The 24,746-nt window shown below is 44.1% G+C and overlaps 1 protein-coding gene, 4 non-coding genes and 1 pseudogene across 5 annotated transcripts; all 6 read right to left on the reverse strand.

Moving 5' to 3' along the window:
- Nucleotides 1-10,757: 10,757 nt before the first annotated feature.
- Nucleotides 10,758-15,024, reverse strand: LOC140135264 (heat shock cognate 71 kDa protein-like). The gene is made up of 9 exons (XM_072156515.1): nucleotides 14,909-15,024; nucleotides 13,524-13,676; nucleotides 13,292-13,429; nucleotides 12,850-13,075; nucleotides 12,495-12,625; nucleotides 12,058-12,260; nucleotides 11,773-11,971; nucleotides 11,337-11,569; nucleotides 10,758-11,141 (listed from the first exon to the last, which is right to left on the reverse strand). Exons 4-9 carry the CDS (start codon nucleotides 13,044-13,046, stop codon nucleotides 10,956-10,958), a joined length of 1,149 nt encoding a protein of 382 aa, XP_072012616.1. The 5' UTR covers nucleotides 13,047-13,075; nucleotides 13,292-13,429; nucleotides 13,524-13,676; nucleotides 14,909-15,024; the 3' UTR covers nucleotides 10,758-10,955.
- Nucleotides 11,205-11,303, reverse strand: LOC140066394 (small nucleolar RNA SNORD14). Its single transcript, XR_011848240.1, has one exon. It is a non-coding gene; the product is annotated as a small nucleolar RNA SNORD14 (small nucleolar RNA).
- Nucleotides 11,644-11,737, reverse strand: LOC140066391 (small nucleolar RNA SNORD14; annotated as a pseudogene).
- Nucleotides 12,333-12,431, reverse strand: LOC140066397 (small nucleolar RNA SNORD14). The gene has a single exon (XR_011848243.1). It is a non-coding gene; the product is annotated as a small nucleolar RNA SNORD14 (small nucleolar RNA).
- Nucleotides 12,718-12,816, reverse strand: LOC140066388 (small nucleolar RNA SNORD14). Its single transcript, XR_011848235.1, has one exon. It is a non-coding gene; the product is annotated as a small nucleolar RNA SNORD14 (small nucleolar RNA).
- Nucleotides 13,150-13,248, reverse strand: LOC140066393 (small nucleolar RNA SNORD14). The gene has a single exon (XR_011848239.1). It is a non-coding gene; the product is annotated as a small nucleolar RNA SNORD14 (small nucleolar RNA).
- Nucleotides 15,025-24,746: the final 9,722 nt, after the last annotated feature.

Genomic DNA, 24,746 nt, shown 5'->3' on the forward strand with positions numbered 1-24,746 from the left:
GAGGGTGGCCTCAATAAAATATGGAGGGGAAAATGGGGAGCCTTAATAAAATATGGAGGGGAGTGGCTGTGATTATGGGAGGCCTTAATAAAATATGGAGGCGGAGAATGACAGTGTGCATGGGGGGGGGGGGCTTAATAAAATATGGAGGGGGGTGGCAGTGTGTATGGGGGCCTTATTAAAATCTGGAGGGGGGCAGTGTGTATGACATTATACTGTAAGTAACTGTGGTATTTTTAGGAGCGCAGTGAGGGGGATCTGCTTCCCAGAGCTGAACACATCTGCCAGAAAATTCTGCAACCAGATTTTACGATGATTCTGGACATGAAGGAGAAGACATGACACCTTGTACTACCGTAGATGCTACTTCTTCCTGTGTCAGATCAGTATTGTATTCACTGACTAACCTTCTAGTGTGTGAGACAGCTCTCAGCTTATGTACGGTCATATCTATAGGGTCAGAGAGACAGGGGTGATGTGTCTATGTGGTGCGGGGATGCCATAATAGGGTTATTGTCATCAGTTCTTATAAAGGTTTTCAGCATTTCTTTATTGTAAGGTTGGTGTGCAGTGCAAACACTTACATCCCTAACCACAGCCCAGTCACCAGCAGAAAGCCCGGGACGCCAGGGGTAACTCTTATACTATCCCTAACCACAGCCCAGCCACCAGCAGAAGCCCTGGAAACCAGGGGTAACTCTTATACTATCCCTAACATTAATGCCCTGAGGTAACATCACCACTGCAGCCCCTGTACACAAACCAAGAGCCGAGCACTACCGGAGAGGAAGGGAGAAAAAGATTAGCTTATCCTTTATTTCACTGCCCCTGCTAGTGCTTAGAAATTCCCTTATCCCATAATATATTATGTAGTAGTAGGTGGGGCCCAGGCACCCCAGTACGACCCTGCAGGCACATATCAGAGATGTAGCAGAGCTTGCAGAGGAACAGTCTCTCAGCCTTTGTCTATCAGCATCTGGATGTAAATACTTTTTTGTAAAAACTACAAAAGTGCTTAAGGAATGATACCTTTATTGGCTAACCAGAAAAAATATATTTGGTGCAAGCTTTCAGGGCACACAGGCCCCTTCTTCAGGCATGGATACAAATGAAGCACAGAGAGAAAAACACAACATATTAGTACATATGGTACTAATGTAGTACACATGTACTAATAATCTTATTGTAACATCCCTCAAATGTTGTGTTTTTCTCTCAGTGCTCCATTTGTATCCATGCCTGAAGAAGGGGCCTGTGTGCCCTGAAAGTTTGCACCAAATATAATTTTTCTGGTTAGCCAATAAAGGTATCATTCCTTAAGCACTTTTGTAGTTTTTACACAAAAGTATTTACATCAGATTTTTCCTGGCTAACACAGTACGTCAACAATTTTCTCAACATTCTATCAGCCTCTTTAATCTCATGCATCTCTGATCTGTCTCATATCTATGCGTCAGTACAATGCCAGAAGTGTACATACACCTGTACCCTGATAATTAACCACATTGCCACCCCACAGAAAGAGATGGATAACGTGTCTGCTTAGAGGTACCGCCCACACCAAGATTTTGCACTTAGCAGCCCAGGGAGAGACAGTGATCCCTTAACATTGGAAGAGCCCCCACCCACCTAAAGTGGAGTGGAGACAGGAGCTCCAATTCATGTGTTGAATGGAGGAGCTGGTGGCCGATGACTCACCAGATCCAGGTAAAGCAAATACAGCCTGGGAGAAATATCAATCGACCACTGCCTTTCAGGATTTATTTACCTAGACTAAAGGAAGCATGGTTACGTATTGCCGATTGAGTACAAGAGTTGATCAAGAAGCCATTCTACATTCCCCTTGTCATGTTAGTCTCCCCAAGTCAGACAGTCAACCATGGAACCAGTAAAATGGGTGCAGGAAATTCTTACTATGATTTCACTTCACATCATTCTAGCCCATTTCTATGGTTCATCTCTAATCTCAATGCGGTTATGCTCAAGTGTTGAATTCCAACAAGACCACCCTTCGCATTTTGGAATCTACTTTACTCACGTTTGTCGTTTCCTTCAATAAATGGATTAAACAAAATTGTAATAAAGCTGAGTAACATTGTAAAATAAGGGTTAAAGTGGTGTAAACATCACTAAGGGATTGAAATGTGAGCATTTTCTTTTGTGGGAAAAACTTTAAAGCCATTGCTGCCCCACTAGGAAATATGCAAATACATTGTCTAAGGTGGGAAATTGAAAAAGCCCCATGAAAAGACAGCCACCTTAACTACAAGCTGGGACAGACTCATAGGTCATGCTTCGTTAAGGAACCGGTCACCACTTTGCATCCACAGCCAGTACCAGGTTACTATACAGCCCAATTAACTGACACGCTTTTAGCCAAAATTTTTTCCATTACATCCCCATTTATCATTTTATATTACATGGCAGAGGGAATGTGTCCTGCTTGGCCAGCTCCTCCCATGCCTCTTTACTATTCAGTGCATGTCAGCTGAGCAGGGTAACATCTCAGGTCCTTTAGCCTCTTAAACATCCCCCCCCCAGTATGCATCTGATCACATGAAATCACAGCAGCCTTCATGGACTTTATCCTCTATGGAGCCTGCTGTAATATCATAGTTTGCAATTGTTAGGCTTAAAGGAAACCTACCACTTGAAGTGGCAGGTATAAGGGGGAACTACCGAGCACCAGCTCAGGGTGAGCTGGTGCCGGAGCCGCACCATGCGCGCGACCGTGCCCGTGGCTCTCCTTCACTTCCTATGTAGCCGCGGGCACGGTCGCGCGCATGGTGCGCCGAGCGCGTACCTCCCTGCGCCGAAGCAGCTTCGGCCATAAAGTTTAACAAGTGTTTTAAACCGCGATACTGCGGTTTAAAACACTAACAAAACTAAGCTCCGGCACCAGCTCACCCTGAGCTGGTGCTCGGTAGTTCCCCCTTATACCAGCCACTTCAAATGGTAGGTTTCCTTTAAGGACCTGTGATGTCACTGGTCACATGACAAGACTAATTCCTTTAACCCCTACGGGACTCAGCATCTTTTGGCCTAAAGGACGCGGCCTCATTTTTCAAATCTGCCCTGTGTCACTATAAGTGGTTATAGCTCTGGAACGCTATGAGATATCCGGGGGATTTTGAGATTTGTTTTCTCGTGACACATTGTAGTTCAAATTAGTTTAAAAATTTGGATGAAATCTTTTGCGTTTAGATATGAAAAAAAAAATGGCAAAAATTCTCTACCCAAATAAATTCATAACTTACATTTCCCAAATGTCTGCTTTATGTTGGATGGTTTTTTAAGATTCCACATATTTTACTATAATGTTATGAGGCTCAGAATTTAGGTATCATTTTTCACATTTTTTGTAAAATCACCAAAACCCGTATTTAGATGGACCTGCTCAACTTCTAATTGACACAGAGGCCTAAATAATAGCTAGACCCGTAAATTACCCCATTATGGAAACTAAACCCCTCAAGGTATGAAAAACCACTTTTAAGCAGTTTGTTAACCCTTTACGTGTTTCATAGGGGTTAAAACAAAATGGAGGTGGAGTCTGCAAATTGTAATATTTTTTCACAATACTCATTTTGGGTGAAAATTAAACATTTACAATGGATTAAATGAAAAAAGGCTCCACAAAGTTTGATACCCCATATGTGGTGGTGACCTGCTGTATGGGCGCACGGACAGGCATAGAAGGGAAGGAGGCCATGCAGAGCAGATCTGCTATGTCCCATTGTACAGGCTATAATTTTTTTTTTATTGTGGACCTATAAGGGCTTATTTCTTTTGCCACATGAGAATTTGGGGGCATCTATAGCTAATTGGTGAGATTTAATCAACTCTGTTGGAGTAAATGAAAATCAATTTTTAGGAAAACCGGTAATTACTCACCGGTAATTGTGTTTCCTTGAACCACGACAGCACCCAACCAGAGAGAGGGATCCGCCTCCAGGGACAGGAAACCCAGACTTCAAATTGTGCGGTACGCCCCATCTCCTTCAGTGGATTACAGAGACTGTATGGGACTTAATGTTCTTGATTAATTCTGACCACCGTATCATTCAGTATCACTTTCAATGAGAGAATCTCACACCTTTGTGACACACACCCAACGCTAACACCCAAGTGTGAAAAGAAATTACAAGGGAGGGAATAACCAGGGTGCTGTCGTGGTTCAAGGAAACACAATTACCGGTGAGTAATTACCGGTTTCCCCCTCTCACCACGACAGCACCCAACCAGAGAGAATAACATAGATGAAATCCTTAGGGAGGGATAACCGAAGAAAGAACCCTTCGCCCAAAGGAAAGTTCCTGTGCACCTGCTACATTTAGCCTATAGTGCCTATAGAAAGTGTGTGGAGAAGACCAGGTGGCAGCCTGACAAATCTGATTAACCGACACCTCTCTAAATTCTGCCCATGAGGAAGAAACTGCTCTAGTGGAATGGGCTTTTAGACCTTCTGGTATCGGCTGACCGGCTGCTACATAAGCGGAGCTAATGGCTTGCCTAATCCATCTAGCTATAACTACCGCTGAGGCCTTCTGCCCCCTATTCTTGCCACCAAAAAGAACAAAAAGACTATCAGATTTTCTCCAATCTTTAGTCCTATCCAAATATAGCTCAATGGCCCTTTTAACATCTAATTTGTTAAACTCCCTTTCCCTATCCGTAGAAGGGTTACTGCAGAAGGATGGGAGCCTGATCTCCTGGGATCTATGGAATCTAGAGACTACCTTTGGTAAAAAGGCCGGGTCTGTCATCAGAACTACTCTGTCATCCAAGATCTTGAGAAAAGGCGCTCTACATGATAGAGAAGATATCTCTCCCACCCTACGGGCTGAAGTGATTGCTACCAAATATACGACTTTAATGGTCAACCATTTTAGTGAACAAGACTCCAGGGGCTCAAAGGGGTCTTTTATCAAATAATTTAATACCAGAGTGAGGTCCCAGGGGGGCACCGTACATCTCCTAAACGGGGTCATACGAGATGCCGCTTTTATGAACCGAGATATCCAGGGATGAGAGGCTAAAGGGGACTCAAACAGGGAGCTAAGGGCAGAAATCTGAACTTTAAGGGTGGCAGGTTTTAGGCCCTTATCTAATCCTGCTTGCAGGAAATCTAATATCTTAGCTATATTTGGATGAGCTAAGTCTATTTTATCTGGAGAACAAAAATCTGAGAATACTCTCCAGACCCTGAAATAGATTTTAGAGGTAACTACCTTTCTACTCCTCTGCAGGGTTGTAATTACCTTGTCCGAGAGGCCTTTTTCCCTCAAGATGCGCCTCTCAAATTCCAGGCCGTCAGATGGAGGTTCGCAATCTGCGGGTGGAATACTGGGCCCTGGGAGAGGAGATCGTGACTCTCTGGGAGGATCCAAGGGTCTGATATCGATAGCTCTCTCAGTACTGAGAACCATGCCCTTCTGGGCCAGAAGGGGGCTATAAGAATAACTCTGGCCTGGTCTTGTCGTATCTTCTTCAGAACCCTCGGTAGAATAGACAGGGGTGGAAATGCATAGGCTAGGCCGAAGTTCCACTTGATTGAGAAGGCATCCAGACTTAAAGATCGGTCTCTCGGGTCTAGGGAGCAGAAGAGCCTGACCTGTCTGTTCTTTCTTGTGGCGAATAAATCTACCTCTGGTTGACCCCAGAGTCTGGTTATCTTGGAGAACACGCTCCGATTCAGGGACCACTCCCCCTGACGTAAGAGATGACGGCTTAGGAAGTCTGCCTGCAGATTGTCCTTGCCCCTTATATGTACCGCCGATATTGATCTTAGGTTGGCTTCCGCTAACTCCAGAATCTGATGCGAGAGGCTCATTAAGGACCCGCTTCGGGTACCTCCCTGGCGATTCACGAACGCCACTGCTGTGACATTGTCCGAGGCAATCTTCAGGTCTGTCCCCCGAATCATCGGCAGAGCCCGTCTGATTGCCTGCAGGATGGCTTCTAGTTCTCTGTAATTTGAGGACTTCTTCCTGGATTCCTCGTTCCATGCCCCCTGGAACAAGAGTCCCCTGACCTGAGCTCCCCAACCCGTAGAGCTCGCATCCGTAATCATGGATAGGGGGTTCTCCTCTCTCCAAGGCCTGCCTGCCTGGAGGTTCTCTTCTCTTAGCCACCATCTCAGGGAATCCAGGATCTGTTGGGGAAGTGTAATCCTCTGGTCCAAGGAGCACTGGTCCCCCCTCCAGTTTTCCAACATGAAGAGCTGTAAGGGCCTTGCGTGATACATCGCCCAAGGCACCGCTGGAATTGCCGCTGTAAAGAGACCCAGAGTCCTCATAATGTCCCTTATGGTAGGGGATGGCTGTCTGTACAGCTTCTCCACCGAGGCTACTATCTTCACCACCTTGTCCTGAGGAAGGAAAGATTTCTGCTGAGTGGAATCTAATGTGATGCCGAGGAATATCTTTGATCTGGCTGGAGTAAGGGAGGACTTCTTCAGATTTACCATCCAGCCCAAGCGATGTAGAATCCTCATTACCACCCTTATCAAAATCTGTAACTTCTCTGCCGAACCTGCGATCAGCAGGAAGTCGTCTAGATATGGCACAAAGGTGCCCTGATATTTTCGTATGTAGGCTCCCACTTCCGATATTAGTTTTGTGAAAACTCTCGGTGCTATCGCCACTCCAAAGGGTAGAGCTCTGAATTGGAGGTGCTCTATCTTGCCGTCCATCATCACTGCCACTCTCAGGAATCTCTGACTGTCCGGATGAATAGGGACGTGGTAATATGCATCCGCTAAGTCTATGGAAGCCATAAAACAATCCTGAAAGAGGAGGTTTACTGTTGACCTTATCGATTCCATCTTGAATTTTTCCACTTGTAGGTAGCAGTTTAGTGGCTTTAAATTTATAATGGTCCGGAATGTGCCGTCCGGTTTCTTTATAAGGAACAGGGTTGAATAAAATCCTGTCCCTCGATCTTGCAGTGGCACCCGCTGAAGCACCTCCTTTCCCAGTAAGGATCTTACTTCGGTCTCCAGAGCCTGTTTTTCTGCTCTTCCGGCCACTGAGGTTATCTTGAAACGCTGTGGGGGAGGGGATAGAAAAGGTAATTTTAGGCCATCTTGTATGATCCCCAAAATCCACTTGCTCCCTGTAATCTTGCTCCACTCCTCCTTGAACAGGGAGAGCCTTCCCCCCACAGGACCCCTGGCGTCATTGCTGACCGGGACGTTTACTGGAATCCTGAGGTCGGGAAAACATGAATCCCTTAGACCTCCTGGAGGATCGCCACCCCTCCTTCTTGTCTCCGGATCTCTGAGGAGATCTAAATCGCCTTGAGGGGCGAAAAAACTTCCTCTCTTGAGGCCTTGTACTAGGAAAACCTCTCTTCCTGTCTGCTGCCTTCTCCAAGATGTTGTCTAGTGCAGACCCAAATAAGAATTCCCCCTCACAGGGAATACTACACAGATGACTCTTAGATGGAAGGTCCCCTGTCCAGTTCTTCAGCCATAAGGCCCTTCTGGCAGAATTAGATAAGGCCACCGATCTAGCTGATAACCTTAAGGCGTCCACCGAAGCATCGGCTAAGAAAGCAGAGGCTTTCTGTGCAGTGGTAACTTCAGAAACAAGATGTGACCTGGACGCCCCAGTCTTAATCTTTTCCTCCAGTTGGGAAAGCCAAACAAAAAGAGACCTAGACACGCATGTAGCCGCGACATTGGGCTTGAATGCGCCTGCTGCTGCTTCCCAGGATCGCCTCAGGAAACCATCTGCTTTTTTATCCATAGGATCTTTAAGCACACCTGAATCCTCCACTGGAAGCGCACTCTTCCTAGAGACTTTAGAAACGGCAACATCTACCTTAGGTGCCTTGTCCCAAATCTCTGTCTCCTTCTCTGGAAAGGGATACTTCCTCTTCATTGCTTTAGGAATGAAAACCTTTCTGTCCGACTTGCGCCATTCTGCCTGGATAAGGGAGGAAATATTGTCATGGATAGGAAAAACCTTTCTCTTCCTTTCTCCTAGACCCTGGAACATAACATCTGTTACAGAGCGTTCCTCCTTTTCATCCTCCAATTCCATAGTTGATCTTACTAATTTAACCAGGTGATCAATATCTTCTATAGGAAACAGGGGTCTGCCTGACCTGTCTTCCTCCTCTGACTCCGATGACTCCCCCGAACTAGGGCTAGAATCTTCAAATTGCCTGGAAGTGCCCGGGGAATTTTCTGACCTGAGAGATCGCCTTATTTCCTGCACAGAATTACGCACCTCCTGCTGGATTAGCATACGCATGGATTCAAACAAGGTCGACTGATCTTGTACTAACAGGCGCTGAACACACTGGTCACAGTTAGGTTTTAAATAAGAGTCAGGCAGATTATCTCCACAGATTCTACATGCACGATGCTTAGACTTTATAGTGGCTTTCCCCTTACGAGATTCTTCCCTCTAAAACAAGAATCACATAAGACATCATCAGAACCAGTTTAAAGGCATGGTAAGGCCACACTCACCAATCAGCGGACTATCCCCCTACTCAAACTTTACCGTAGCGGTGTCCACCGACTCTCTACCACCTTCATTAGAACTCATCTTATCAGTGGTGAGGGTATAGCTCCGTTCCATCCACGACTGGAGCAACTCCTGTGGCTGGCTGTGGGTGCTAGAAACAACACACAGGACTCCTGTGTGGGAACTCCTTTTGAAATTCCCGCCTCTGACGTCACACTCCACGTGGACGCTGAGCTGCGCGCCACTTCCGGTTCCAACCGGAAGTGGAGTCGACGCCATTTTTTAGAAGACCACTGCGGTGGGAAGGACCTGCGCTCAGCCACCTTCCTACACACGCCTCCCTCCAGGATCGGAGGCGCGCCGGAGCCCGTCTGCACCCACAGACTGCGCTGCACCTCGCAGCATCCACATGCGCACCCCGCCGAGTAACCACCCTCCGGTAAGTCTCGGCGGGGGATCTTGTGCAGCCACCTGGGGGTACCTGGGACTCCCATTCCCCCCTTACCGCGACTCCTTGAGCCTCACCGAGACTCACTGGATCCCCCGTCAGGGACAGGAAAGCACTGAAGGAGATGGGGCGTACCGCACAATTTGAAGTCTGGGTTTCCTGTCCCTGGAGGCGGATCCCTCTCTCTGGTTGGGTGCTGTCGTGGTGAGAGGGGGAAATTGTGGTTTTTTGGCCGTTAACCACACTATAAAATAGTATATTATTTTTATTCTATGGGTCTCCACGATTACAAAAATACTTCATTTATATATCGTTTTTCCCCATTTTTACTGAATAAAAAGTAATATGGCTAAATTGTTGATAATTTTAGCATCACCGTCTTTCAAATGCATAACTTTATTTTCCACCTCACAAATCTGTTTAAGGACTTATTTTTTGCGAGAATGATTGTGTAACTTTTTAAAATCACTTTAAAGCATTTTTAAAGGGCATTAATAAAAAATTTCAGAGAGACTGAGGTTTTTTTACGAGGTTCACTTTGCGAATCTAATAATGATTCTGTTTTATTATGCAGATTGTTATGGACGCAGGGATACTAAATATGTGGGGGTTTTGTGTATTTTATTCAATTGTACTCCAAATTAGTTTTTATTCAGAAAATCTTATTTTAGCACCACCATCTTTTCATATGCATAACTTATTTTTGGGCTGACAAATCTGGTTAGGGTGCTTATTCTTTGCAAGAACAGTTCTTTTTAGTGGGCTTATTTTAGAGTGCATAAAATTTTTAAAATCACTTTTTAGAGCATTTTTTTTTATAGGGTATTATTGAAAAATTTCAGAACGTTTTTTCCTCTGGCGTTTACCGTGCGGGTCCAAAACAATTCTGTTTTATTATGCAGATTGTTACGGACGCAGCAATACCAAATATGGGGGTTTGTTTATACTTTAAGTTTTTTTATGGGAAGTGACATTTTAGGGGCTTATATTTATGTATTTATTTTTTATCAATTGTAATGTGTAGTTCAGTGTTATTGCATATTTTTACTTATACATACTTGAACTTAAACCAGCAATCAGAGCATCACTGGTTTAAGTTCAATACACTGTTCTACAATACTATTTTATTGTAGAGCAGTTTAAACATGCTTGACCGTGGTGTGTAAGGGGTTAACACCAGCGATCAGTCTGCTCCAATCATGGGTGTTATAGTGCGGTGTCAGCTGTGATAGACAGCTGCTGCTTCTGGTACCGCCCCCGTTCGTGAGATGGTCCCAGAAGCTGGACGTTATACTACGTCCCGGTGCGCTAAGCATCTAGCCCTGGGGACGTAGTATAACGTTGTGGTGCGCCTAGGGGTAAATTTGTTCTTTTTATGACTTGTTGAATATTGGCAGAGTGCCCAAATTCAATTGGGTGGGGCAGTGATTGGAAGAAGACACTGAGCTGTCCAGTAAAAATAAAGGTGCATGTTCTCTGCCAACCTAAGAGAAGAGTCAGGAAATCTAATTTGCATATCAGAAAAATTGCTGTAATTAAGCTACAGTGCCTCACTGGCAGCTATTTTTAGGCAATATGGGGGGGGGGGGGGGGCACAGACTTGTAACACTATCAGCTGGCAATTAGTGAGTGGTAAAATTCGGGAGACAGGCATTTATAGGGACCTGCCATTCAAAGTAGCAAAATAAGGCATAGTTTTCAATTTCCCACATTTCATTGTAATAAAGACACTGAGCAGCTTCATATGACAGACCTAGCTTTGCCTCAAGTGATTGGGCCCAGACTAATAGTTGAATAACATACAAGATATTTAAACAAGAAAACCAGAAGCCAGTTAAATAGATTTTTATTTCTCTGGACGAGTTTGTTACAGTACAGGTAAAGTGCAATGGCGTTCCATCCGATGGGAGTGAATTCAAGTATTAATGCCCCAAAGTAAACTTTACAGCAGCTTTACTGGGAATTCATCAGGAACAGCCATTAAACAATTGTGTCCTGGGTGTCAGGAATGCTTATCCAGTCAACATTTAATCAACCTCCTCAATAGTGGGTCCAGATGAAGCACCGCCAGATGGAGCACCACCTGCTCCTGGGAAGCCACCGGGCATACCTCCTGGCATGCCACCAGCACTCTGGTACAGCTTAGTGATGATTGGGTTGCAGACCTTCTCAAGTTCCTTCTGCTGGTGTTCAAACTCATCTTTCTCTGCAGTCTGAAGAAAAACCAGGAAAGTCAGTGAACAACCACATACAAGTAAGACATGCACATATGATTGTCGCTCAGACATCCAAGGAAGGTACTTGGGCCATCATGAGCCTCGCAGCTCTGGTCTGGTGGAAACTACGAATGGCTTTGGAAACAGTCATCACAGCGACTACATATAACCTTGCATTAGGTACAAACATACCTGGTTCTTGTCCAGCCAAGAAATAGTCTCATTGCATTTATCCAGGATCTTCTGTTTGTCCTCATCACAGATCTTTCCTTGAAGTTTCTCATCTTCAACAGTTGCCTTAATGTTGAAAGCATAAGATTCTAGAGAGTTCTTGGAAGAAACCTTGTCCCTCTGCTTCTCATCCTCAGCCTTGTATTTTTCAGCCTCTTGAACCATGCGTTCGATGTCTTCCTTGCTGAGGCGACCTGTTAAAATAATCTACATTAATGAAGCTGCACAGGTACCACCCACTTCTAGAAATGCATTTCTAACACATTAACTGCTCAGACATCCAAGGAAGGTACTTTGGCCATCATGAGCCTCACAGCTCTGGTGGAAACTACGAATGGCTTTGGAAACAGTCATCACAGCAGGATAATTAGAACCCCTTCCAAATAAAGTCTTCTACCTTTATCATTTGTAATTGTGATCTTGTTCTCCTTGCCAGTGCTCTTGTCCACAGCAGACACATTCAGGATACCGTTGGCATCAATGTCGAAAGTCACCTCAATCTGAGGAACACCACGAGGAGCTGGAGGAATGCCAGTCAGCTCAAACTTTCCAAGCAGGTTGTTATCCTTGGTCATGGCTCTCTCACCTTCATATACCTGAAAAAAGTGAAGGCATTCAGCAAAAACACGCCTAAATACCACAAACAGCTATACCCCAAGCATGCATTTAGTTTTTCCCTTACCTGAATCAAGACACCAGGTTGGTTGTCTGAGTAGGTTGTGAAGGTCTGAGTTTGCTTTGTGGGAATGGTTGTATTACGCTTGATGAGGACAGTCATGACTCCACCAGCAGTTTCGATACCCAGAGACAGAGGTGTGACATCAAGCAGAAGGAGGTCCTGCACGTTTTCAGATTTGTCTCCAGACAAGATGGCAGCCTGAACAGCTGAAAACAAAACAGAGGTTCATTAGTTATGTTTTTTTTTTTAAAATAAAGTCAATTCACAGTTGAGCAGAGACGCTCAGACATCCAAGGAAGGTACTTTGGCCATCATGAGCCTCGCAGCTCTGGTCTGGTGGAAACTACGAATGGCTTTGGAAACAGTCATCATTGCGAATTACACCCAAGAGATGTGACAAGTATACTGCACACATGCAGAGTACAACTAAGACCATTTACCTGCACCATAAGCCACAGCCTCATCTGGGTTGATGCCCTTGTTCCGTTCCTTTTCTTGAAGCAGCTGAATACAGGTGGACCCACCAACCAGTACAATATCATGGATCTGTGACTTTCCTTTCAGCTCCAACCTATAAAAGGAAGACAGACAAATACATAAGACTAGAAAAACCAATGTTAGTCAATTTGCAACAATGCATTGGTCAAGTTAATGGGGAGTGTGTCGCTCAGACATCCAAGGAAGGTACTTTAGCCATCATGAGCCTTGCAGCTCTGGTCTGGTGGAAACTACGAATGGCTTTGGAAACAGTCATCACAGCGACTCCCTATAACCTTGCATTAGGTACAAACATACCTGGTTCTTGTCCAGCCAAGAAATAGTCTCATTGCATTAATCGAGGATCTTCTGTTCTCACCGATCTTTCCTTGGAGTTTCTCATCTTCAACAGTTGCCTTCATGTTGAAAGCATAAGATTCTAGAGAGTTCTTGGAAGAAACCTTGTCCCTCTGCTTCTCATCCTCAGCCTTGGATTTTTCAGCATTTTGAACCATGCGTTCGATGTCTTCCTTGCTGAGGCGACCTGTTAAAATAATCCACATTAATGAAGCTGCACAGGCACCACCCACTTCTAGAAATGCATTTCTAAAACATTAACCGCTCAGACATCCAAGGAAGGTACTTAGGCCATCATGAGCCTCACAGCTCTGGTCTGGTGGAAACTACGAATGGCTTTGGAAACAGTCATCACAGCGGCCAAGAGTAATAAGACAGAATAAGACACTGCACCACAAGTTACCTTTTTGTCCAGTCCATAGGCAATGGCTGCAGCAGTTGGCTCATTGATAATCCGCAGAACGTTGAGCCCAGAAATGGTACCGGCATCCTTTGTAGCCTGGCGCTGGGAATCATTGAAGTAGGCAGAGATGGTGATGGACTGTAACCAGAGCAGTTAAGAAAAAGTTAATACAAAATGTTCAACTATTACTTATCTTTTCAACTCATCTGCCCCCCAATTTATTCCAATTTACCTTCTGCAGTCTCCTTTATCTTCGTGTAAACCATGGAGAACACTTCTAGGGAGAATCATTGTTTCTCCTTTTTATTCAACTTTGACCTTGGGTCTTCTACACAGGAGTAGGTGGTGCAAAAATCAATACCAATAGCTGGTCCCTTAGACATGTCTGAAACAAGAAAAACAGCAGTTAATATCAATAAAATGCATCAGATTAAACTTATATTCACCAAGTCTACTCCCTGCATCCTTGCAGATCCAAGACATTAAAGATGGCCTGGGCCTTAACATATTCTGTCAGCTAAGACACAGGTCTGTATGGCTGTGCAGACGCTGTGTATACAGGGGCACAAGGATCAGCCATCTTTAAGCATGTGCCGTCATTACATTAGAAATAGAAATCAGAACTCTACAACAAGTATGAAGGATTGTAAACCAAGCACTCTGGCAGGATCTGCTTGTTTAGCTTATGCTCTTGTTTTGACACACACAGCGCTGCTGACCCCCGGCCCCCCTCCATAGGAATATAAGGCACACGGTGCCACATGTTGTGAAAAGATAAAACATGACCTATCTTTTCACGGGGTTCGGTGGCGCACCGTACCGCTCCTGCAGGGCACCGTGCACCAAGTGCCATCTATGAGGGACGTATATCAACTGTACATACATCCCCATGCGACAGTGTGAATGTAGCCTAAAATGGAGTACCTGAGGCTCATTTGCACAAATTTAAAGCTTTATCAAATAAAGCCATGCACGTCCCCAGAAAGTTTACAGAAGACGAAGTCTTCATAATCAGATTACAAAGATGCTTAAAGCAAATTAATGTGACTATAAAAAGTTATACAATTTTCCAAGATACTTTCTGTATCAATTCCTTAAAGTTTCACTGCTTGCTGGTTTTCTATTGAAAGCTAATAGGTTTGCCATTAGTGAGAAGAAGTCTGACCATGGACACACAGCTCCTTATAATCACAGTTCTGATTACTGTCTGATATAGCGAGCTGTGCACTTGTCTGACCATGGTCAAATTTCTGTCCACTAGTACCACACATAAAACGCATTGTATATAATGACAGCAAGCAGAGATCTAGAAACCCGTGAGGAATTGATAAAGAACATAGTGGAAAAATTGTATAACTTGTCATTAAAACAATTATTCACTGAAATGGTAACACCCTATTAATATAGTAAGCTCCTCGGTATTGTACAGCACAAGATAACCAACATTACATGCCCGACTACTCAAAGGTGCAGCACGTGTCCACCATCATAAGTACAGACCCACCATATACTACTTCCAAATGTAACCCTAAAATACGTCACTAGCTTCATAAGCCTATTCAGGAAATGCAAGGTAAGGGAGAAGTACAGGGTATTAGAGCCCGTGTCCCCCATTACCTGCACTGGAGAGATAGGTGCTTGCTCTCCGTTGAGCTGCTCGCCGTCTCCGAGCTATTTGCTGGGGAAATGAGGTGGAGTAAAGCTGCCGGCGCCCTTTTATACACATGTGACTTTGTCGCTTTACGACTAATCGCCGCGCTGCATTTGGTCATCTGACACAGATCTACGTCATCTTCTGGCATCTGCATTGAGCCGGCTTTTCTGTTCTAAGTGGGGGTCATCGCGGCCGTACGGGTCGCGGATCACAACAAAAACACAGGACGAGGCGGTCATTGTACAGTAGTTCAATATATAACATTTCGTACTGATTATATGATAATTTTGCTAAAATTGTTTTTTCCCGGACTAAAAATGGAAAGTAATTTTGTTGTAGGCGGGATTCAATGCAGCAGCTATGATTGGCTTGTCGAATTACGTGTACGCATCACGGGAAACAGCAGCCAATGAGCGGGGCTTGTTAACACCTTAAGGACACAGCGTTTTTTCATTCATTTTTCACTCTCCACCTTGAAAAAGTTATATCTTTTTCATTTCTTTGTGTAGGCTGCGATCACATTGCGATTTTTTTCACGCTTAACTCATGTATCGTCTGAAGAAAGCGAAACGGATACATGAAACAGCTGAAGAGGAGATTTGCCTAATTACATTGTTGTCAACATTGTGTTTACAAAACGCAAGCGTTAACACATAGATTAATGCATTGACAACAATGTAATTGGGCAAATATCCTCTTCAGCTTCTTTTAACGCAAATAAAACGTGACCTGTGCCCGCAGCCGCACAGAGCTATGTAAGGGCTTATTTTCTGCGTAACAAATATTACTTCTTGGTGATGTTATTTATTATTCCATGTCGTGTACTGGGAAGCTGGAAAAAAAATCATAATTTGGTTCACGGCCGGGAATACAGGCGGTCCCCTACTTAAGAACACTCCACTTACACACGACCCCTAGTTACAAACGGACCTCTGTATATTGGTAATTTATTGTACTTTAGTCCTAGGCTACAATGATCAGCTATAACAGTTATCAGATGTGTCTGTAATGAAGCTTTATTATTAATATTGATTCTTATGACAACCCAACATTTTTAAAATCCAATTGTCACAGAGACCAAAAAAGTTCTGTCTGGGATTACAATGATAAAATATACAGTTCCGACTTACATACAAATTCAACTTAAGAACAAACCTACAGACCCTATCTTGTATGTAACCCGGGGACTGCCTGTAACCATTTTTATAATTTGATAGATCTGGCGTTTTGGGATGCGGTGATACCTAACATGTTTGATTTTTTTTTTTCTACTGTTTATTTAGTTTTATATCAGTTCTAGGGAAAGGGGGGTGATTTGATTTTTTTGTACAATTTTTTTTCAACTTTTATTTTTTAGACCATCTAGGGTACTTTAACCTGATCGTTCCTACCATATACTGCAATACTCGTGTATTGCAGGATATGGCATTTTTACATGGGATTCATTACGCTTTTACAATGCCGTCTTTTAACCCCTTGACGACCTGGGCCTTTTTTGTTTTTTAATTTCCATTTTTCACTCCCCACATTCAAAAATCTATAACTTTTTTATTTTTACTCATAAAGGGCTCTGTGATGGCTTTTTTCTGTATAACAAATTGTACTTCATAGTCATGGTACTAAATATTCCGTGCCGTGTACTGGGAAGTGGGAATAAAAATCAAAATGGTGAATAAACACATTTGCACCGTTTTCTTATGGTCTTGTTTGTCAGATGTTTTTATTACATACATAATACAAGTGCAATCATATTATGAGTAACAAAAGCTTTTATTGACAGTTAGAATGAGTTAATGCAGCAAGTCGATATTTGCAGTGTTAACCCTTCTTCTTCAGGACCTCTGCAATTCTCCCTGGCAGCTCTCAATCAACTTCTGGACCAAATCCTGACTGATAGCAGTCCATTCTTGCACAATCAATGCTTGCATTTTGTCACAATTTGTTGGTTGTCCACCCGTCTCATGATGATTGACCACAAGTTCTCAATGGGATTAAGATCTGGGGAGTTTCCAGGCCATGGACCCAACAACTCTATGTTTTGTTCCCTGAGCCATTTAGTTATCACCTCTGCTTTACAGCAAGGTGCTCCATCATGCTGGAAAAGGCATTGTTGATCACCAAACTGCTCTTGGATGGTTGGGAGAAGTTGCTCTTGGAGGACAGTGTGGTAACATTCTTTATTCATGGATGTGTTTTTAGGCAAGACTGTGAGAGAGCCGATTCCCTTGGCTGAGAAGCAACCCCACACATGAATGGTTGCAGGATGCTTTACAGTTGGCACTAGACAAGACTGGTGGTATCGCTCACCTTGTCTTCTCCGAACAAGATGTTTTCCAGATGTTCCAAACAATCGGAAAGGGGATTCATTGGAGAAAATGACTTTACCCCAGTCCTCAGCAGTCCACTCACTGTACCTTTTGCAGAATATCAGTCTGTCCCTGATGTTTTTTCTGGAGAGAAGTGGCTCCTTTGCTGCCCTCCTTGACACCAGGCCTTGCTCCAAGAGTCTCCGCCTCACAGTGCGTGCAGATACACTCACACCTGCCTACTGCCATTCCTGAGCAAGCTCTGCACTGCTGGTAGCCCCATCCCGAAGCTGAAACACTTTTAAGAGATGGTCCTGGCGCTTGCTGGTCCTTCTTGGGCACCCTGGAGCCTTTTTGGCAACAATGGAACCTCCCTCGCAATCTTTCTAGCTGCGATACTCTTTCCTGTTAGGCCAGTTGTGTGCAGTGCAATGATGACTGCACGTGTTTCTTTAGAGATAACCATGGTTAACAGAAGAGAAACAATGATGGCAAGCACCAGCCCCCTTTTAACCCCTTATCACCGACACTAGTTTTCAGCTTATTACCCAGACTGGATTTTTCAAATCTGCCCTGTGTCACAATAAATGGTTATAACTTCAGAACACTTTAACATATCCATGTGATTTTGAGAATGTTTTCTCGTGACACATCGTGACACATTGTACTTCATATTAGTGGTAAAATTTAAGTCATAAGTTTTGGGTTTTGGTCTGAAAAAAGGGGAAAATTTGGCAAAAGTTCTTCATTTTCCAAGTTTGAAATGTTCTGCTTTCCAGACAGGAAGTAAAACTGCCCAAAAAGGTTGATAATTAACATTGACAGAATTTATGTTGAGATGATATTTTATGCATCCTGTCATTTTTAGGATGTTATGAGGCGCAGAACTTTAGGTGCATTTTTTTCTCATTTTCATGAACCCCCCCCCCCCAAAAAAAAGCCGATAGGGCGGTCATTAAGGGGTTAAAGTGTCCAGTGGTGTGATTCCTACTTAATCATGAAAGATTGATCTCCAGCCCTGTCCTCATCAACACCCACGCCTGTGTTAATGGAGCAATCACTGAAGCTGCTTCTTTTAACCCCTTACCAACATGTGACGTTGTAGTACCTCACATGCCGGGTACGGGGCCATGGAGAGGGCTCACGGGCTGAGTCCTCTCCATAGCCGGTAAGTCTTTGCTGCATGTTGTAGCAAAGGCTTACCGGTAACACCACCAATCGCAGGTGTTTTCCCGCTGATCGCAGCCTGCAAAGCTTCCGGCGGCTTCAAGAAGATGGCGGTGCATGGACGCCAAAAAACGACACCACCCACAGCTCCGTACAACCAGAGTATTAAAAAGTTATTACCGCCAGAAGATGGCAAAATCCCCCCCAAAATTTTTGTACAGGAGATTTTCATTTTTTTTAAATGTATGAAAACATTATAAAACCTATACAAAATTGTACCTGTAATCGTACCGACCCAAAGAATAAAGTAGACATGTCATGTGGGGCGTAAAGTGAAATCCGTAAAATCTAAGCCCACAAGAATACGGCACAAATACGTTTTTTTACTAATTTCACAGCATTTGGAATTTTTTCCCTGCTTCCCAGTACATGGTACAATTACAAGGGTTTCGGGCGTTAAGGTTACGGTCACACGTCGCGTTTACGCATGCATTTAAAAACGCATTGCAACAGCTGAAGGGAGATTTGCCTAATTAAACAGCTGTTAACACTTGAGTTTGCAAAACGCAACCATAAACGCATTGTTAACACAATGTTAACACACATGCATTGAAATGTGTTTTGGGGGAAAAAGTTCATTTTCTAGGAAAATATTGACTTTGCAATTAATTGCTGTTAAGCCAATCACTCATTCTGGAGTATATGCAAATTGCCATTATAAAGCCTGATTATATATATATAGAACGGGCAATTTTGGACGTTTGTTGCTGTTTATATTTATATAATGCGGATTTTTACACCTCATTCATTAAGGGCGCGTTCACATGTTGCGTTTTGACCTGTGTTTTCATAGTGTTTCAAATGCATATAAAACAGCTGAAGAGGGGTGATTTGCCTAATTACATCAATGTTAACATTTCCGTTTACAAAACGCATCATAAACGCAATGTTAACGCATGTGTTAACATTGCGTTTACAAGCGTAAACTGTAATGTAATTAGGCAAATCACCTCTCATCAGCTGTTGCATATGGCCGTGGTCACACGTACCGCTAAGCGTCCATCATAATGCGACGCTAGCGCACAGGGGGAGGTCCTCGGCCCGAACGCACATGCGTTTCCAGAGAAACGCATGCGATCGGCTTAACAATCGCATACGTTTCCCTGGAAACGCATGTGCGTTCGGGCCGAGGACCTCCCCCGTGCGCTAGCGTCGCGTTATGACGGACGCTTAGCGGTACGTGTGACCGTGGCCTTTGCGTTTCAAACTCAATGAAAACGCGACCAACACGCAACGTGTGAACGCGCCCTAAAGGACGCGGTCACACGTACCACACGTACCTGTGCGCTAGAGTCGCGTTATGAACCGACGCCTAGCGGTACGTGTGACCATGGCCAAAATGTGCAAATTGCACATTGTAATGAGTGGGTTAAAACGAGACCGCCTCGGGTCTTCTAAAGATGACTTCACGGGGAGCTACAATTGTCACCAAGGTGACGGCGCTCATGCTCCACCATCTTTTTCAAGACGCCGGCAGCTTTGCCGGAGGCGATCGACGGGATAACAGCTGCGATCAGTGCTAGAACCGATCATGGGTGTTACCGGTAAGTCTTTACTGCAAGTAAGTCGTGCGTGCCAGTATTTTGCTATCTTATATATTTGAATATACTTGTTATGTCAATAAATGTGGCTTTTATATATATATGTATAGACCTTTTTGTCCTACGCGGCGCATGTATATCTTCATGATATTACGGTTCATCTTCTCTCGGCATTCTTTACTTATTTACTTTGATCATCAGTATGATCGTCGTAATTATACATTGGCGCTGCATTTTGTCATATGTACAATAGGCAAAAAATTCCGATTAGCACAGCCCATAATACAAAAGAAAGCCATGTGCTACTAACATATATATAACACTAGCAAAAAGAGTGTGAATAATACGTGTGAATTATACAATTGATTTTATTGAGAAAACATACAAAGCCAGGCAAAGATGGATGCCCGTCAGACGTAACGGTTACCCCACTGGAAGTGTCCCGGGGCTTACAACTTCCACCAATAATGTATACAACTAACATAGCACGGGGTGAAAAAACATATATAAAACCTAACTTTTAATGATTAAGTCTATAAAAATACATATAGGATTAAAATCTCTGGACCATCACAATAAGCACTCACCCATGTAGAAGACCTATTGTGTCACGGGCTTCATATACATATACAGGAATGTATTAGAACAGTCTTACCGGTCTAGGGGGAGTGTACAGGTGCTGGAGCTTGGTCAGGAGTATAAGTCCACTGGATCCACCAGGTCAGGATAAAGTTGACTGCACTGCACCTAGTAATCCCTATGGTAATCTTTCCCTGACCCCCAAAGAATTAGCTCCCGCCCTTACAAGGGCAGTCCCAGGGTGACCCTCGATACTGTAAACACCCTGGTATTCCCTAATCAAATCCCAACGCGTTTCTAGACCTGGGGCTACCAGGATCTGTCATCAGGGGATATATTAATTCATCCAAGATGGACCAATAGTGGGGATTGATAGATTCCCCACACAACCGGACGGCGTGCACATGGACAGTGGTCCTTGAGAGTGATGAGGTGCCGCCGCTAGTTAGGGGTGTGTCCCATGATAAACCATTTGGGGAGGAGGAGACGGCCAATCGCGTGGCCTTTCTACTCAACTGTGACACCTGGGGAGTCTGCAAAGGGTACAACCCTCCCCTAATTACTCACCATGGTTTCCCTCATGGCATTATGGCTGCTGTCACCATTCACTGCTTGAGACGCAAGCCGTGGGTGGATGCAGCCTCGTGGACCGCGCGCGAACCGGAAATGACCTAATAATCGTCACTTCCGGTTAGTGATCCACTGTGGAACGCAAGCAGGCCGCTTTGACACGCAAACCGGAAGTGACGCAATCGTCATCGCGCAAACCGGAAGTGATGTAATTATCATCACCAAGGGTGGTAGGGCCCGTCCCTCTTTGAGTATAGACCAATCATAAAGAATTTGGAGGTTCCAGGTGCCGCCCACTAGTAATCCTTGCGGCAGCTAGAGCTCCATTTCAGATGAAGCCATTACCACCATTGCTGAAATCTTAAGCAATAGGGTATATAATAAAACAATAGTAGGGTAGGTTAAAAGTTTCCAAATCAGTGTGTCCCTTAATTCGAGTCCACATCGAAAGGTAAATTAGGAAAAAATAATAACCACAACTACTTTTTAGAATAATGTTACTATTCAAAACAATTGGGTTAATATAGCAGCGGGAATTAGTTTACTCAAAAAATAGGAAAATGTACATCTCAGCCATACATAGTCAACACCTCATTAACTGTGTATTGTCCTTCAGATTGGATTCGCCATAATATGGCTATCAAATAAAACTCGTAAAAGTCAGATTCTCATTTAACCCATTCGGGGTCACTGTGCTACACCTATAAATCCATTTGGTTTCCCTCTGGAGTATAGCCCTATCCCAATCTCCCCCTCGCGGGCTGGGTTTCACCTGGTCAATACCCATGAAGTGGATTTCATCAATCCTCCCTCCATGGCACAGATTCATATGGCGAGCCAGAGGGGTATCCCTGTTATGACGTATGTCCCCTAAGTGGTCGCCGATTCTTTTGCGTAACTGGAGTTTTGTCTTCCCTATGTACTCCAGACCACAACTGCACTCTGCTCGGTAGATGACTCCAGCAGATCTGCAATTGATCATTGTTCTGATCTCAAACCGTTGTCCAGTAACATTGGCCGTAAATGACTTCCCGACCTTTATCACTGGACACGCTACGCACCCACTGCATCTATAACTTCCTTTTAGCTCCGATCCTAACCAAGTTTTCTTCGGGGTATCTGAGAAGTGGCTCCTCACTAGTCGGTCTTTCAGGGAGCGACCTCTTCTATAGGTGATCAGTGGTGCAGGGCCAATAACATCCTTTATGTCAGGGTCCATTTTTAAAATAAACCAAAACTTATTCATGATATCTCTTACTTGTGCAGAGTCCTTACTGAACGTAGTTATCATCCTAATGGGTCCCCCTGTCTTGTCCCCATCTTGAGGGCCATCCTTCTGTGTGGTTTGGAGTAGGGACTGACGATCTTGTGCTATTGCTTCCTGATACGCTCTGCGCAAAATCCTATCTGGAAACCCTCTTTCCAGGAATCTTTCCCTAAGGTCAGCAGCCTGCCTCTTAAATTCATGGTTATCTGAACAATTACGTCTCAGTCTTAAATACTGCCCCTTAGGGATGCCTCGTCGTAAAGGAAAGGGGTGGCAACTCTGCCATCTTAGTAGGGCATTTGTTGCCGTTGGTTTCCTGAATACAGTTGTAGCAAGGGCCCCTCCTATGTCCCTGCTCACTAAGACATCAAGGAATGGAAGTTCGTCTTTATGGATCTCATAGGTAAAACGTAATCCAATATCATTGTTATTTAAGGCGCTCACAAAATTAACAAATTCTTCTTTTGGTCGACTCCAAATTATGAATATGTCATCTATATACCGCGCCCACAGCTCAATCCCATCCGTGACATCCATCTCTGTTTGCTGAAACACTAGGTTCTCCTCCCACCAGCCCAGGAGCAAGTTGGCATAAGTGGGGGCACACGGCCACCCCATCGCCGTGCCCCTGAGCTGGTGGTAGAACCTCCTGTCAAAGAGGAAATAATTGTGCTTCAATGAGAAGTCGAGGAGGTCAAGGACGAGCGAGCTGTGGGCACGGTATTGTACACCCCTGGAATTTAAAAAATGCGCCACTGCCCTCAGACCGGCCTCATGAGGGATCGACGAATACAGCGCCTCGACATCAATGCTTGCCAGATAATGGCTAGGTTCAATGCAAATTCCTTCGAGGCGTTTTAATAAATCCAGAGTATCCCGTGTGTACGATGGCAAAGATGTTACAAAGTCTCTCAGAATGCTGTCCAAATATAAACCCACATTTTGTATCAGGCTCCCTATCCCCGACACAATTGGTCTGCCTTTTAGTGGTTGTGTTCCCTTATGGATCTTTGGTAATGAATAAAATGTTGCCAACCTAGGGAATTTTGGTAGCAAGAAGTTCAATTCGTTTTTATTAATTAAATCATCACCAAATGCTTTATCCAGAATTGTTTTAAGTTCTCCATAGAATTTCTTTGTGGGATTGGCTGTCAGTATTCCGTATGCTCCCTCATCTTTTAGGAGGTGTTCGCACATTTTTTTGTAGTCATCCACGTCCATGACGACCACATTGCCCCCTTTATCAGAGGGCTTGATCACCAGGGAGGTGTCTGTTTCTAATTTTTGAAGCGCCACTAGTTCAGATTTACTGAGATTATTGCATCTGGTTGTAGGGCTCAAGGTCCTAAATTCTTCTCCAACCATATTGATAAATACATCTATTGGGGAGGTGTCCCCAAGTGGAGGTAGTTGTGTATTCTTCACTTTGAGTGTTGTAAAAGGACCTTTACCACTCGTTGTGTCCTCAGATTGCAAACCAAACAATAGACGAACGTCAGGTAATAATTCGGGTGGGATCCCTAAATCCTTGCTAGTTATAGCATCCTTTCTTTTATGATACTTATGCCATTTGAGTTTTCTAGCAAAGAGATAGAGATCCTTTACAGTTTCAAAATTATCATTCCCCTTCTCAGGTACAAACGACAGTCCCTTACTAAGAAGGCACATTTCGTCAGGTGTAAGGGGCCGTGATGAGAGGTTTACTATTTGGGATTTGTAACAGTCTGAGTCACTGGGGTCCCCTTGCTCCTCAAGGGGTAGTTCTGTTCTAAAAAACCCCGTACTGTGGTGTCAGTGTTACCTGTGGTATTTCGAGTACCCCGTCCCCGTCCTCTTCCTCTGTTCCTCCCCCTGCCTGTTTGTTTCCTAAGGTCTATATCTGAGGCGTCCGTCTCTGATGATGACCCTTCTGTTTCTGGTGTCCGTCTAGGTAGCTCAGTCACGTAGGCCCTATTCTCTTTGAATTCCTGGAGGTCTTTTAGGAACTGTCTGTGTTTCCGATCCTTTATATGGAACTGGAATTTTTCAACTGTGTTCTTTAACTGATTTTCTTTGGTTTTGAACTCAGGCTCTGCCTCAAATTTCTTGGTTATAGCAATCTGTTCTTTTAACTGTGCCTCAAGTCTGGCTAAAATCTGTCTTTCCTCGTCCAAAAGTAGTTGCATTAATCTCAGTGAACTGTTTGTGGCTTCTTTCTCCCACAGGGACATTAATCCGGGACTTCGACATCTATTGGCTGGAAGAATATTGATCCTAAGTCCTCTAGGGACAATATTGTGGGAAATGTAATTCTCCAAGCTTTGGACTTCCC

Source organism: Engystomops pustulosus, chromosome 6 (genome assembly GCF_040894005.1).
Source record: "Engystomops pustulosus chromosome 6, aEngPut4.maternal, whole genome shotgun sequence".
NCBI classification, from domain to species: Eukaryota; Metazoa; Chordata; class Amphibia; order Anura; family Leptodactylidae; genus Engystomops; species Engystomops pustulosus.